At 44.0% G+C, this 14,766-nt stretch overlaps 1 protein-coding gene across 9 annotated transcripts in view; it reads left to right on the top strand.

Annotated features, from left to right (window-relative positions):
- Unc-104 (kinesin family member unc-104) overlaps positions 1 to 14,766 on the top strand; it is a 104,239-nt gene that overhangs the window by 67,386 nt on the left and 22,087 nt on the right. For all 9 annotated transcript variants that reach the window (XM_077676725.1, XM_077676728.1, XM_077676726.1 and 6 more), the window contains exons 9-23: positions 1,025 to 1,103; positions 1,192 to 1,270; positions 1,695 to 1,831; positions 2,204 to 2,372; positions 3,182 to 3,257; positions 3,553 to 3,632; positions 4,544 to 4,635; positions 4,835 to 4,975; positions 5,106 to 5,150; positions 5,553 to 5,630; positions 6,492 to 6,576; positions 6,660 to 6,732; positions 6,870 to 6,987; positions 7,146 to 7,300; positions 9,247 to 9,431. In XM_077676725.1, the coding sequence (XP_077532851.1) occupies positions 1,025 to 1,103; positions 1,192 to 1,270; positions 1,695 to 1,831; positions 2,204 to 2,372; positions 3,182 to 3,257; positions 3,553 to 3,632; positions 4,544 to 4,635; positions 4,835 to 4,975; positions 5,106 to 5,150; positions 5,553 to 5,630; positions 6,492 to 6,576; positions 6,660 to 6,732; positions 6,870 to 6,987; positions 7,146 to 7,300; positions 9,247 to 9,431 (1,592 nt within the window). The remainder of the gene's footprint in view (positions 1 to 1,024; positions 1,104 to 1,191; positions 1,271 to 1,694; positions 1,832 to 2,203; positions 2,373 to 3,181; positions 3,258 to 3,552; positions 3,633 to 4,543; positions 4,636 to 4,834; positions 4,976 to 5,105; positions 5,151 to 5,552; positions 5,631 to 6,491; positions 6,577 to 6,659; positions 6,733 to 6,869; positions 6,988 to 7,145; positions 7,301 to 9,246; positions 9,432 to 14,766) is intronic.

The raw sequence follows: 14,766 nt of genomic DNA, 5'->3' as shown, positions 1-14,766 counted from the left end.
GACTTTCATCACACGAGTCGTCAATTTACGAGTCAGCTTCATCTGTTCTTGGCAATTAGTGAGATTCCCAAGGAACCTTGTTGTTCATGGGGGCACAGTTCTGTTGGCATCACAAACTGCTCTTTTTTCATTAGAACCGACATTTAAAGTTTTTTACGCATTTACATTTTTACAGGTGAGGGAGGTATTCTTTTTTTATATATATTTCATTGTGTGTTTGTTTGTGCATATGAACTGATGGATGCTTACAAGGGTACTTCAGCAAGGTGCTCTCGGCCCAGCAAAATGTTGCGTGCCGTCTGTCCTATTTGCCACTACTGAGGGCAGCAGGAAGTCATAACTTGGCATCATTTTGCTCTCTGCTAACATGTTTACCACAGCGGGGCTCTGTGGTGTGGCACAGCTTGAAATGTCCGAATTGCTGCAAATTTGCAATAGCTCCAATTTAGAACTTTTAACTCAGAGGAGCAAATAAAAAGGCTTATATGACACTGCGCCTGAGGAAAAACTCATCATCTCCTTAAACTCTTCTTCCTCAAGTCACCCTTCCTCCTTCTTGTTAATTTAGATTCTATCTATTGGTGATTATGGTATGCTTACTTTTAAGCATGCTCTAACATGCTGCCTGCCTTTTTTTTTTCCTTTCCTCAAAATGCGTCCCTGTGGATCAGGCGGTAAGTGCTTTTGCAAGGCATGGTGATCTATCCATCCGTGCCACCAGGCGTCATGCGAATAAATTCCCGATATGGGTCTTTACGTGCATGCAGTAAAATAACGGAAGCTTGCTAGGTGATGTGATTCCCTATCCAAGTGCTATTATGACCTCCTTTTGCACGCCAGCCCCTGCACCATCCCGCATTATTCCGCAGACCTCCACGTCGCTTTTGCAAACTTATCTGCTAACAGTAACCTTGCTGTCAATCAACTCTTGAGAAATTCTGACGTGCTGAAAGCCTCCGCTTGTCACTAACATTCACGGTGTGAGGTGCAAATCAGTTGCTGCTGCCCTGCTTCTGACCCATAGGCAACCAAGAAAAAGAGGAAAGGTGACTTCATCCCGTACCGGGATTCTGTGCTGACGTGGCTGCTTAGAGAAAATCTGGGTAAGTTGTTAAAAGGCTGGGCTCAATTTTTTCTATATGACCAACTGACAACGTAACAGGTCTTGACGTGGCAATCTTTACGTTCCAGGCGGCAACTCAAAAACGGCCATGATCGCGGCGATTAGTCCAGCGGACATCAACTACGAAGAGACGTTGAGCACGCTGAGGTCAGTGCGAAAATTCAGCACAATGTTTGGTGTCCGCAGTAGGGATTTGTTTTTTCCGTTTTTGAATTTTCGTGCTGAAAAGTATCAGCCATTATTACACATTTTTTTTTTCTTCCATTCAATAAATTACTCTCTCTCTGTTTAGTCAACTTGTAGGCAGTGGGTTGCATCTTCATTAAATAAATACAATTGCAATAGTGTCAGGGATATGAAGAGAGATGGAAGCTGTGTTTCTCAAGCTAATTTCCCTAAGACGTCCCTTTCTTGCACTTAAAGAGAGGTTGTAATTGTAACTGTTTCACATTTGTCCCCCACCTGTCGTGTTCAGGTACAATTCGGCATGTAAGTGCTTGCCAGTTGGCAAAAAATGAAGATAGCAGCATCAACAAATAAAAGTAACGGCGTCGACCTCCGCTTGTTGCAGGTATGCGGACAGAGCCAAGCAGATTGTCTGCAAGGCTGTCATCAACGAGGACGCCAATGCTCGACTTATCAGGGAGCTCAAGGATGAGATTTCTCGACTCAAAAACCTTCTGCTGGCTGAAGGGATCGACATTGATGGTGAGCTCATTCCTTTCACCGCTCCTGTGTCGTTTTCCAGCAGCGTTCGTTTGTTTACAATAAGCATGGTGTGAAAGCAGCACTGATGCAGTTGAGTTGTTGTTGCTTCCTTGTAAAAGTCTGTCGCTCAAGATATGTGTAACCTGATGCTTATTGGCTGTGCTGGATAACATTTGAGGAGTTGGTGCTGTGGTCATTCAAATGACGTGTCCAGCTTGACAAAAGACTGAATATTGCTGCGTAGCTTTGATGGGCCCTGGTGTTTTCTGTGTGGACAGAAAGTAGCGAGCTACATAAACTAGCTAGAGCTGTCTTTTGTCGTTGCTTTAAAAATATACTTATAGCAACGTCCTCTAACCTGTCCATGTGCAGCTGACGACAACATGAACGTGGAGAGCGGGAAACGGAAGCCGCACCTGTCCGTCTCGGCGGCCTCGGAGAATGCGATGGAGCAGCTCCAGGAGTCCGAGAAGCTCATTGCTGAGCTCAATGAAACCTGGGAGGAGAAGCTCAAGAAGACCGAGGCCATCCGCCTTCAAAGGTGGGTGTCAGCCTAAACCAGTAGTCGCAGAGACATCACTGAAATATGCCGAAGAAAATTCTTCTAGTTCAGGGTTGAATCTATGCAAGCAGCAGAGTACAGATGCTCACACAGCAGACAGTTTCTAGAATGTGTGTTTTTGCACTCTTCACTGGCACTGCCATCTTGCACAGAATTTGAAAATCACTGCTTTGGTCACTAAACCTCTTTAGGAGGAAAAATAAGGTGGGCTCAGAACTGTGCTTAAGCTCATGAAGTTCAAGCAAAATGTAGTACACTGTAAAGTGTCCAGGATGGCTTGCAGCACTTTTTGAAGCCAGCCAGTCAGTGGGTGCTTACTTTTGAATTTCAACACCTTGGCACGTGGTTGTTTAATAAGTACTTGTGCTGATGTAACGGGCCCTGTAATGGTTTTTTTTTAGTACACCTCGTGTTTGCGGTACGTCAAAAGCACCTGTAACGTTTTGTGATAGAACGTGAAGTGCTGGGGGTTGCTGCTGTTGCAGCCAAGCAGTGACGCAAAATTCTTTCCTATTGTGCCTTTATGCTCACTGTGTCTGCACAACTGTGTCACCTTGGGCCACACAGTTGAAAAGGAAGTGTAAGAGCAAAGTCACTTCCACTTATTTCGGGTCGTTTTTTGCGATTTGTGAGCAAATATAGCTCTTCCTACTGCAGTTGAGTGCTTCTGCCGATAAGTTTCAATAATTTTGTGTGCTGTAAGGATAAGCTCTTTTTTTTTTCTTCTAAGGGGCAGAAGGTTTGCTTTAAATGACGAATGCATTTTTTTCTCTTTTTTTATTATCCAGGGAAGCTGTTCTAGCTGAAATGGGTGTAGCCCTTCGTGAAGATGGTGATACAGTTGGTGTGTTTTCCCCTAAAAAGGTGAGACTCTCATGACATTTGTGCACTGCTCTGCAGTAGATGCAGCTTTTGAAAAAGGCAATATTTTCATAGCTGCAGGCAAAAAATTAATTGACTAGCATGTTTTATACGATGTGTGCTGTAAACTGCAAAATTCACTATTTGTTGCAGACAAACTTGTGATCAAATTTTTTGCAGACTTTGTTTTGTCTTAATCATCATTTGTACAGTTACCCTTGTTACAGCATGTGGTATTCACCTGTGTGCTTATGAACTCACAAGGCAAGCCTTTTCTTGTTCATTCTTTTACCTACAGACGCCTCATTTAGTGAACCTTAATGAAGATCCACTGATGTCCGAATGCCTCCTCTACTACATCAAGGATGGCACTACAAGGTACGGGGCACATTGCATTTCTGTAGCATAACACGGCAAAAGAGCTCATAAACGTGCTTATAACCAACTTTGCAGCCAGATTAAGTGCTTTGTATAGTATGTACCATATTTACTCGCGTAATGATCGCACTTTTTTTTCAAAAAATTTGATGCAAATTTAGGGGTGCATTCATTATGCGGGGTAAATTTTTCGCGAAACATTTTTGAGCACAGGAAACGCAAGCAAGTTTTGGGTCAAAATTCTTATAAGAGGTCCCATAAACATAACAAAAATAATAAATAAAAACTCTGCGCACCACTGCCAGCCACTTTGCAAAGTGATGCAAAATGCATTGTTTTCATAATTTCGGAATGCGCCGGAATGAGTTTGCTGCGAGGTGACAACTGTTCGACCAATAAGTGGCTGCCACTGTCACAGTGCGGGACATAAAAACAGATATGGCTGCCGATGCTGCAACCCGAACACATTTTCGTCTTTGTCTAGTGAGTACATTATGTGCATTTAGTGAGAGTTTGTTCCTCATGAAGATTGAACGCATGCTTGCTGATATTGCTAATATCGGCAACTCTGGGGCAATAACGTAGCCACGTCCTCTTTGAAAGGGAAGGAGACAGAGGTACGCACGGCCATAATCATACGACATATTTTTGTGGCTAATTCAGGGTGCGTTCATTGCACTGGAAATGAAAAAAAAAAAAAAAATTGATGCCAAACTTCAGGGGTGCGGTCATTACGCGAGTGCGATCATTATGCGAGTAAATACGGTATGAAGCATTTCGATCTGAGTGCAGCCATGGTAGAAATATTTTCAGTGCCATCAATTCTTGCTGAACGGAACCTTTAGCTATCTGGTTGTCTACTGTTGGCGATGCACATATCTTCTTTCTGTTTCATTTTGCCTTTCTTACAGGGTGGGAAGACCAGACGCAAACGTTGCTCAGGACATCAAGCTGAGTGGCTCCCAGATTCTGAATGAGCACTGCTGGTTCGAGAACCACGAAGGTAAATAACTCACTGACTAAACCCATTGCTCCAGTTGCATGCAATGTTTGTGCATGGCTTCTCATTGCTACATACAACCTTTGCTGCTTGTTGTGTTCTTTTTTCTTTTTTTGCATTCTGGAGACATGCAATGCAGAGTTTGTTTGCAGTGTTCTGAAGGCCATGTGAGCTAGCTCATCCTCTTTATGAACATCTACAGGTGCGGTAACGCTTCATCCCTGCCGAGGGGCTCTCATCTACGTCAACGGGCGGGAAATCGTCGACCCGATACGGCTGAAAACTGGCTCCCGAGTGATCTTGGGAAAGACTCACGTGTTCCGATTTCAGCATCCCGAACAAGGTAACGACACCCACCGTACACCCACACAGTTTCTCCTTATTGCAACTATCTGGGCTGCTCTGTGAGCGGCAGGCAAAAAGATTTGGGTGGCCCGTCGGTGAATGTAACGTTGTGTTTTGTCATTTTACAGCACGAGAAAGCAGAGAGCGCAAGTCACCAGTCGAGATGCCTGAAAGTAAGTGTTGTAAGCTGTGTCTGCTGTTGTTTTCTGTTCACAGTTGCTGTTTTAATTTATTCTGTGTATTTGCAGCTTTTCAGAAAACTGAAATGCTAGTGAGAAAAAAAAAATGTGGCAAGGGTGCACTGTTTTTTGAAGCTGTTATGGCAGATGGACCCTTAAATGCAACACTATGTAATGGGGAACAGTAGCCTACTTTGAAGCAAAAGCTTCCACGTTATTGCTGACATTACTTTCCGTTTTTGCAACTAGTTGCATAATAATCTTTCCGTTGGAAAACTTAAAATCTGTGCTATATCTGGCGTTCACCCTTGTGCATGCATGTTGGAGCCTTGGTGCAGTCCTTTGGGGATTAGAGACAAGGAAACGTGCTTATTTAGTTCTTGCGCCTTGTTACAGAGTCCCAACCGGACGAGAGTGACCATCTTGAGATGCTTTCATTGGGCAAAAAAATGGACGACTCTGTTTATTCTAACGGTAAGGACCACTTTCTTTTTTTTTCCTCTCCCATTGCCTGAAGTTAGCCTGCTGTAGCCTACAGAGTAGCACCCATGAGAAGCTGTTATTTGATGCTTTTCACAGCTTCAGATGGCATAAATTACTGCTTGTCTGTGTACTGCAATGCAGTCAATAGGCAAGCTGCATTTGTAGTAAGTGCACAATTGTAATAAGTGTATGAGCTTTAACATTAACACAATAAACGTTTATTTCATAAACGTTATGACATAAATGTAAAATCTGATGTACCACAGCTTTTTTTCTCTTATGCACTTAATGTGCAGAAACGTCGTGAAGTTAAATTGTTGTCCATAATTAGTACTTTAATTTCAATTTGGTCAGAAAGCTCGTTTAGCTTCACGCTCCAGTGCCACTACAGAGGCTACGAAAGCAAATTTTGTAGCCATGGAAATGTAGGCCTTTCTGTGTGTAGATCTGGTAACTTCAGCAAGCCAAATTTAGATGTAAGGGGTCTAAATTACCTTGATCGTGAAATCACTGTACTCCAGCATACTAGATCTCTATCTGATCGCCAGTGCATTGCATGTTGCATCATAATGAGCAGAACATGGCTGTGGCAAGGCAGGAAGGCGCTTATTCAAGGGGGATGACCAAAACAGAGCAGGGGGATGGTAGAGCAGTCTACTCATGGGCAGTCTAGAGCAGTCTCCGAATTCATAAATGCTGCTTATTCTACAGACAACTAATGCAGTGATTCCCGCCTTAACCCTCTTGGCACTACTGGCTGAGCATTAGCTGTGGACTTGAGGATTGCCAAGCCCTGTGCTCTGTGAGAGCGTGGTGCAAACCCATTGGCTATAAATTGTGCATTCTCTGCAGGGGGAGAGCCCGTGGACTGGTCCTTTGCACAGCATGAGCTGCTGGAAAAGCAGGGCATCGACCTGAAGGTGGAGATGGAAAAAAAGTAGGCTGTGCTCTGATTACGCCACATTCTTATGCTGCTGCATTTGTATTTATGGAGTACTGATGGCGAAGCTTGCATTTCAGGCTTGTTGCCTTGGAGGAACAGTACAAGAAGGAGAAGGAAGAGGCTGACCAGCAGTTCGAACAAGAGAGGAAGGTGAGAGAACAATGAATGTTGCCCGTTGCCTGCACCGGGCCTGCACTTTTGTCCGTCATTGTAGCAGCGTTGTTAGAACTGCCAAAGCTGTATTACAGGTGCTTGAGTGTTTGCAAATATATTGGTGCTTGTTGCAGACCTATGAAGCACGCATCGAGTCCCTACAGCGACAGGTAGAGGAGCAATCCATGATCTCCAGCATGTACAGCATCTCCACTTTGGATGAAGCAAACACCGTGGAGGACGATGCTGTCTGTAAGTTCCTTTGCTTGCTGTCAGGATCGAGTGTGACAAGTATGCTGAGTCATGTGAATACTTGCAGTCTGGTGTTTGAAAAGAAAAAAAAAGAAATAAAGAAACCAGTTGTGCGTTGGCCTAAACTGCATGCTTTGTTTGCCAAATTGTTCTTGCAGTTGACCAGGCCTGGACGGAACGGGAGTACCAGGTGGCGGCGTGGGCCTTCCAGAAGTGGAAGTACCACCAGTTCACGTCTCTGAGGGACGACCTCTGGGGCAACGCCATCTTCCTCAAGGAAGCCAATGCCATCAGTGTGGAGCTGAAAAAGAAGGTAATACGGTATGCTAATTCATTCAAGCGAGAGGAAGGAAGTGCAGATTCGGAATTTGGGGTTTTGTGTTGCACACAATGGAAGGAGTTGTCAGTGCGCAGCCTTCAAGGGGGGACACTGCTTTTAAAGCAGCTTCCTTTAATTTTTAAGTAAAGTCTATGAAACTTGTCAGTCTTTCTGCTTTTCCCACACTGATTTCAAATATGCCATTATTTTTTGAGTCAGTCAATCAGTTACAAAGATAATTAGAGATAATTAGCAATTAGAGATAATTAGCCATTTTTAGAGGAACAATGGACAAAACAATGTTAGTCATAGAACTGTAGTCTTTGTATTGTCCGATACTATGAACCCTGGGGAATGCAGTAAGAGAATACAGTAGGTTTTTTGATGCACCACTTGGGACTTATTTTACAGCTCATTAAACTTTGGTGTTTGAAATGGGCATTCAAAATGGTTCCTTGCCACTGGTGCCGCCAAAGTTTTATGAGCTGTAAAATTAGTTCCAAGTGGTCCATCAAAAAACCGATTCTCTTACTGTATTCACCAGGGTTCGTAGTATTAGAAAATATAAAGGTTACAGTTTTATGACCAACACTGTTTTGTCGATTGCTCCTCTAAAAATGAATAATTATCTCTAATTATCTTAACAACTAATTGACTTACTCAAGAAATAATGCCATATTTGAAATCAGTGGTAAAAAAGCAGCAAGGCTGACAAGTTTCACAGAGTTTACTAAACAATTAAAGGAAGCTGCTTTAAGAGCAGTTTCCCCCCTTAAAGGGGCCATGAAGACAAAATATAAGTTTGGTTCATTAGAAAGACTGCTCTGTCGTGATAACAATGATGTCGATTTCATCGCAAACTTCGGAAAAATAACGGAGATATTAAAGAAAACGCATCGAGGAGTGGCGACTCACTAGCCAGCTTCCGGCAACTTTTCTATGACATCACAGAATCTTGCTTGGGCGATTGACGGCGGCCGAACTGATCAATCGCCAGGGCACATGACTGGACGATTGTAGTGGGCCACTAGTTCCGTTTGATCGAATCACTTGAATGCTAACCTGCAGTTAAGACACTGAAAATTATGTTTTTAGTGATGGCCCATATGACGTCACTCGTGCTGATAACATGTCACTGGGGTGTGAAATTGGAAAGTTCTCAAGTATTTCTTGCGTTTTTATCGGTTAAAAAACGTTTTTCGTGGCCGGAATGGAGCTGAGTGAGGTACTGAAGCCTAACTCTTTCAAGTTAACCAAAGTTGTATTTTCTCTTCATGGACCCTTTAAGACAAGTGTATACATCTTCTTTCAACTCTGTCTCTGGGTTAGCCGCAGGTGCAACCCTCTAAATAATGTGCCACCAATTAGCCTGGCACCAAGTGTTACTCAAGTCCATGCAATGAGTTTGAACTCTAACCACACTAAATGTTTCTCTCATGCTCCCCAAAAGTAGTTAAAGCAGAGGTTGAAGTGGATACAGGGAAAAAGCATGCTTAATGTATTGCAGGTATAAACATCCTGGCATTCGGCTGTGTGCGACCCCAGCAGAGGTTGATGTGGATACAGGGGAAAAAAATATGCTTATTATGTTGCAAGACCAAACATCGTGGCATTCTCTCTGTGGAACTCCTCGAGGATGTTTCTGTATAGGCAGGGGAAGGCCAGTTATTGTGGCACTGAAATGTGGCTTGCAAAAAACATCAACTTTGATAGTTATTTCTTAAAGGTATTACCGATGCAGCTGGATTCTGTGCCGTGTGCCTGTCTGTGTGCTGCCATCATGTTTTACAAGGGACATTGGGACAGTTCTTTGGCATTAGGCAGCGGGTGTTACTATCAAACCTGCGTTGCTGAATTCATAATCAGGTACTCTCCCATGGGAGGTGAACAGTGGAGCGCTTTGTTCTTACCTTTCCCCCATGTGCAACCTACTTACACAGGTGCAGTTCCAGTTTGTGCTGGTGACGGACACGCTGTACTCGCCCCTGCCGCCGGACCTGATTCCCCGAGAAGAACCGGAAGACTTTTCGGACGTGGAGCGGCCCTTTCCCCGAACCCTGGTGGCCGTCGAAGTGCAGGACACCAAGAATGGAGCCACCCACCACTGGACTCTGGCCAAGCTCAGGTGGGTGGGCGGGCGTGCGTGCGTGTGTGTGCACTGCCACTCCTGGGGATTGTTGAGCCCCCTTTAAGAGTGGCATTGCGGTACTTTTACGTGGATGGCTGGGTAGACTGGCTGATTAGTGAGAAGCAGTCGTGTTCTTGGGCCAGCCGCCTGGTGTATTGTTACGGGCTCTAGCTGAGCGGACACTTAGCTTAGTGGTCAGGCGATTGGGTATAACAGTGGTCATACCCCTTGTTCGGTTTCCCTCAAGAGAGATGTGACAAAAAGAAAAAAAAATATGATGTGGACGTTCTGAACCAGCCTATCTGAAACAGTGGTACTAGTGCGAGTTGTGGGCAGTTAGTTGTCAGCAGGAAAGCATTCTTTTTAAAGCAATTTTTGTCTTCTCTCTTTTTTTGTTAGGAGAAGCTAGCTCAAGGCTTGTAATACGGTGGATTGCTGACTATTCATTTTTGCATGCATGTTTTGATTTCCTTGCTGTTTGTCTTTTTTTTTGCCATTTGGTTTTGGAGCTGATTGTAGTTTTAAGGGTTATCACCTTTGTGGCGAGGCAGAATTTCCTCTCTGTTTCCTTTTGGAATGCTATTGCTCTAGACATCAAAAGTCTGCACCTCTGTACAACTACGATAAGTGGAAAATGCGCTGTAAGAACTATTAGCAAGTCTAGTCAGCTTAGCTCACTTTTTTAGACGTGGTGGGCCGACTGCCAAAGTACTAATTCAGCCAGGGCTACAGATCCTTCCATGCTCAGATAAGCAGAAAGAATTTATCATAACGGAGTATTGATGCTAGGCTAGCTTTATACTTGCACACCAATGCTGTGATGATGAAATTAGCCCCCTCAGGTCTCCCACAAGAGCAACTGTATGCTCCCTGTCTGGGGTCCGACGCTAGAAGATGGGCTGGTGAAAACTCGGCTAGTCATCTAATTCCGAGTGGGCCATGAAGACAGTATACAGATTTTCTACAACCAAAAGACTGCCATTGCAGAGTAACAAATATGCCACATTTAATGCAAACTACAATTAATTTCGCTGGATAATCAGAAAAAAATGCAGACAGGGATGTGATACCTGGGGTCACTGCCTCCCCTGGCTGGATTATATTATCAGGAAGCATCACCTGCCAGTTGTATAAATCACCTGATGTTATTCCAAACAAAAATGCTGGATTGGTTAATTGATCGATCGTTTATGGCACCCCATTGTATCAAATTGACAAAGAGGTGATGCCATCTTTGTGTGAATCTTGCAACAGAACAACACGAGAACACCATGCTCTGTGCGGTGAAAATTAGAAGAAATCCTATGAACTTGGGCACCCATTTTCCCACTGGCATGTTGAGAATTAAGTTGGGCTTTAGCTGTTCTATTTTAAACAAGTGTAAACCTAAGCTTGAGATTCATCATCACAGGCACAGCAGTTCCCACACCCTACGATTATGGTCAAGTACAAACATTAGCTTGAGGTTTATCATCTGAAACGTGCACATTACCTGTGACTTCACTGTTATAGAGCAGAAGCACCCCACTAGGTTCTAAGAGGTTTAATAATGGCCAGGGGTTGACTTTCGGTGTGTGCCGGGCTGAGTCTTTTGACATGACGTAGACAGTATATTGCCTGTCAGTGTTCTTGTATGACTCCCCTGTGCGCGTCACAAAGAAATTTTGGCACTTTTTAAAAGCTAGAAATCGAGCAGGTGATTTGAAATCTGCTAAGCTTAAAAAATCAAAAATTATTTTGTAAGCATTGTTTCCCGCCTAACCAAATTGTAGTGAAGTGTGAACTGCCTAATCTTATACCCCTGTCACACGGGCACTTTCAAGCGCGATTGAGTCGGTCCGGATCAGGCGCTGCTACACGGCAGTTTCAATCTCGATCGAGTTCAATCCCACTCGAACTCTTTATTATGCGTAAGCATAGAAGGCTGAAACCGTAAAAACCCGTATCACATGTTGTTTTAAGCCTTGGTGAGGCAAGCACTGAGCAGGAAAGAACAAACAATACAGTGGAGAAGAAAGGGACACGTATGTCAGCATGTGCCGTACATGCGCGCTGGGGGAGTGCGGCTGAGGTCTTGTGCAAGGCTCATTGTGCAGGTGTTTGTGTGCATGGCCTCCATGATCAGCAACGGCATGGTGACGAAGCTGATCATAAAGGTCATGGTATATGTGCGTGTATGGTGCTGTGCCGTTCGCCTGGTGTTGCGAGCGGCAGTGCTTGTGTTGGTGCATTAGGCTAGGGGGTGTATCCGTTCTTCACAGTCCTAACGGATGCAGATCTTTGTATAGCGCCTTACTATTATCGGTTTTGCCTTTTTGTTTGCTATGTGATGTTTATACGGTTTTATTTGGTATTGAGAAATGCCAAAATTTTTCTTTATTTGAATACCACCAGCTATCCTCATTTTGGTGGCCTACTATTGCCCTGACTAGGTACTTTTAAAATTTCAGGGAATGTATATGCAAAGCACTGCATAGTAAGTAGGAAATGCAGTGTAATGCACTAACTTGATATCGATTTTAAAAGATAGGGCCTGGGGCATTTGGGAGATGTGACTCTGCCATTGAAGCTACACTTTGTACTGCTTTTAGTACTTGTTCTCTGTGCCAGATTATTGGTGCTGCTTGATGCTACCTTAACAGATGTGATGACGCAAACTACTACATATACATACACCTTGCGAAATTTTCTTATTCCGTGTTCTTCCATAAAGCTTAGCAAATAATGCTTAATGAAATAATGAAATAACAAATAATGAAATAATGCTTGCATGCATGGAACTACTTTATTACAGGTTATACCGCATTAACTAACAAAAGGGCCACGCCGCTTATGTGAGAGCTGCATCCCTAAATGCAGAAATTCAGAATAAGATACAAGCGAGATGTGTGTGTCAAGAAAGCATATGAATGTAAAAGGAGGGGTGGTTATGGGAGAATGCATTACATCTAAGGTAGTGCTATGTAGTGGCATTTATTCGTATTGCAAAGCAGCATGTTTGCTTTCTCTGCCTTTCTTGGATAAAAACTCTGTATGGTGGAAGTAATTAGGGCCTTTAATAAAGGTGCTTGTACTATCGTGACAAACAACGGAGCACGTGGCTTTCAGTACGTACCACGCATCCTGACGATGGGCCCCGTATGTGCAGTGCAAACATGTTACGAAAGTTCGTGACCAACCTTGACATGGAAAGACCATGGTATTTCCATCGTCCGTGGGGTGCTCAGCACGAAAGAAAAAATAAAGGAATGTAGCTGCATGCTCCGTTTTCACTCATCACAGCAGCAAAGTTAGATAACGCTTGTGTGAGTGGGCACCGAACGCGGTGGGAAGACAAACCAAAACGCTCACACGCCGAACGACGATGTTTCCATATCAACGTTGGACACCAACTCTCACAACTTGTTCGCACTGCTCATACACGGCCCCTCACCAGGATGCGCGGCATGTACTGAAAGCCACGCGCTCTGCTGTGCGTATTTCAATTTATCACGATAGTACATGATAAGCCACGGGTCATATGCTGCTGTCACAAAAAAAAAAAAAAAAAAAAAAATCAATTACACAGTGCTGCTGCCATAGCTAAGGTGGTATGCCTGCACAACTGCACAGTACTGTCTGTCTGCGATTCTCTGCTTATTTGCATAATAGCTGTGCCCTGTCTAAACCATGGTAAAAAGTGTGTGACCCTTGCACCAGCGCATATAGCAAGCACTTAGTTGGCCCGGCTTTGTGTATGTTGGCCCTTTGAAATGAGTATTCTACGGAAGGGCACTTACGGTACAAGTAGCACATTGACCGATTTGAGGCAACGTGCATTCCAAGTGAAAACAGCACGACAAGTGTGCCTCTGGCTGTGCATTTTGGTAGATAGATGTTTGCATGTATTGTACGTGGTAGAGAAAGTAGCAAGTTGCACGTCAGGGTAGTGTAGAGTGCACCTCAATTGTAGACAAAGTGGCCGTCTCGTTATGCGTCTCTCGTGGCACATTTGTTTTCATCTCCCTTGTTTGTAAATTTGCAGCAAGTGCTGCTTGTGTGGCCTTTACTTGGATCCTGTCTTTTTCAAGTATAACTGGTTCAATTATTGAGTCGACGGTGCATTTTTGCATGACATGCTCTTTCTCCAAAATGTTGAGGCGATTTGAGACAGATTAGTAAGGCCGTGGTATTGGTACTGAAAAGGTGGGGAGGATTGAAAACTTAAGGGAGTAGCTTCTATTTTTTAAATGGTATTTTGCGATGGCTGCACATGTTTAGCTTGCATAAACGTGCCCACCTAGCATGTCTTGTCTGCACAGAAAAAAGGATTCCTTTCGCACTGCTTTGTACAAGGCGCTCTGTCTACAGTTGGGGTTTCGGAAGCGCATTGTTGGTTGTGCCATAGTATGTGGTGCCTCACGCTTGGTTGAATGTTGTTCTAGTGTCACTACCCTAAGTAGATTGCTCCAAAAAGACTTATTCGCACAGCATTGCTTACATTGCTGACTGTGAACTTCACGTCACATTCGTAAACCTTGAATATGTGTAGCCTTATTACCAGCACTCCAAGCAATTGTTTTCTTAAATTGGGAGTGCAGTGTTATAGCTACAATATGAGAACCGTTATGCCAGTCACTGTAACAAATAAACTCACCCTCCAACATGTCTTGAAAGCAACCCAAGATACATAACAAATGTTATTGTGAAACTGAAATCTTGAATCACTATTGTGACTATGCAATGCACAAATGGTACTTGCTACGTACGAAATTGATGTCACTAAAGGCATCATTTTGCACCACATTTTAGCCGCGGGAGGTTGCCTTGTAAGTTCACGCAGCTTAGATAGTGTTGTGCCTCAAATACAGCGAAAGCTGACAGCATATAAAACGAAACGTGAGGCATACGCGCAAATGCTGTCTGCAAGCCAGTCAGGTAGTACACTCTGAAGCAGCTTTGTTTTCATGCTTCCCTCTGTTATTACCGTGCAGTTGTTTCACGCGCTGCTATCCCCGGTGAAAGAAGCACATTTCTAATTTTGCTCAAAGTCTGCTAAGCGACTGATCTCGCGTTAACGCCATTATGGCAACAACTCCTCACCTTGTATTGGAGCTCTTTTAAATTGCTGACGGTCGACATACAATAACCGTTTGGGTACTAGGAGCAGGTTACCAGATGTCAGGGACGATAGGCAATCCCCGCTCAGACGCAGGAGCCATTTGAAGCCCACGTGGGCCACCAACAACCAAGCCTGGGGCACCGCAGCAGGGGCAGAGGGTCGCAGTGTTGGGGAGTGTTGCGCAGTGCGTCTCCTCCACTGACCAGCACTCCTCGCTGCCTCTGTTCCTTG

The sequence above is a fragment of the Haemaphysalis longicornis genome, unplaced genomic scaffold, assembly GCF_048455015.1.
Source record: "Haemaphysalis longicornis isolate Haplotype H1 unplaced genomic scaffold, Haemaphysalis longicornis Haplotype H1 scaffold_7, whole genome shotgun sequence".
Taxonomy (NCBI): Eukaryota; Metazoa; Arthropoda; class Arachnida; order Ixodida; family Ixodidae; genus Haemaphysalis; species Haemaphysalis longicornis.
This window is presented reverse-complemented; position numbering and strand designations above follow the sequence as displayed.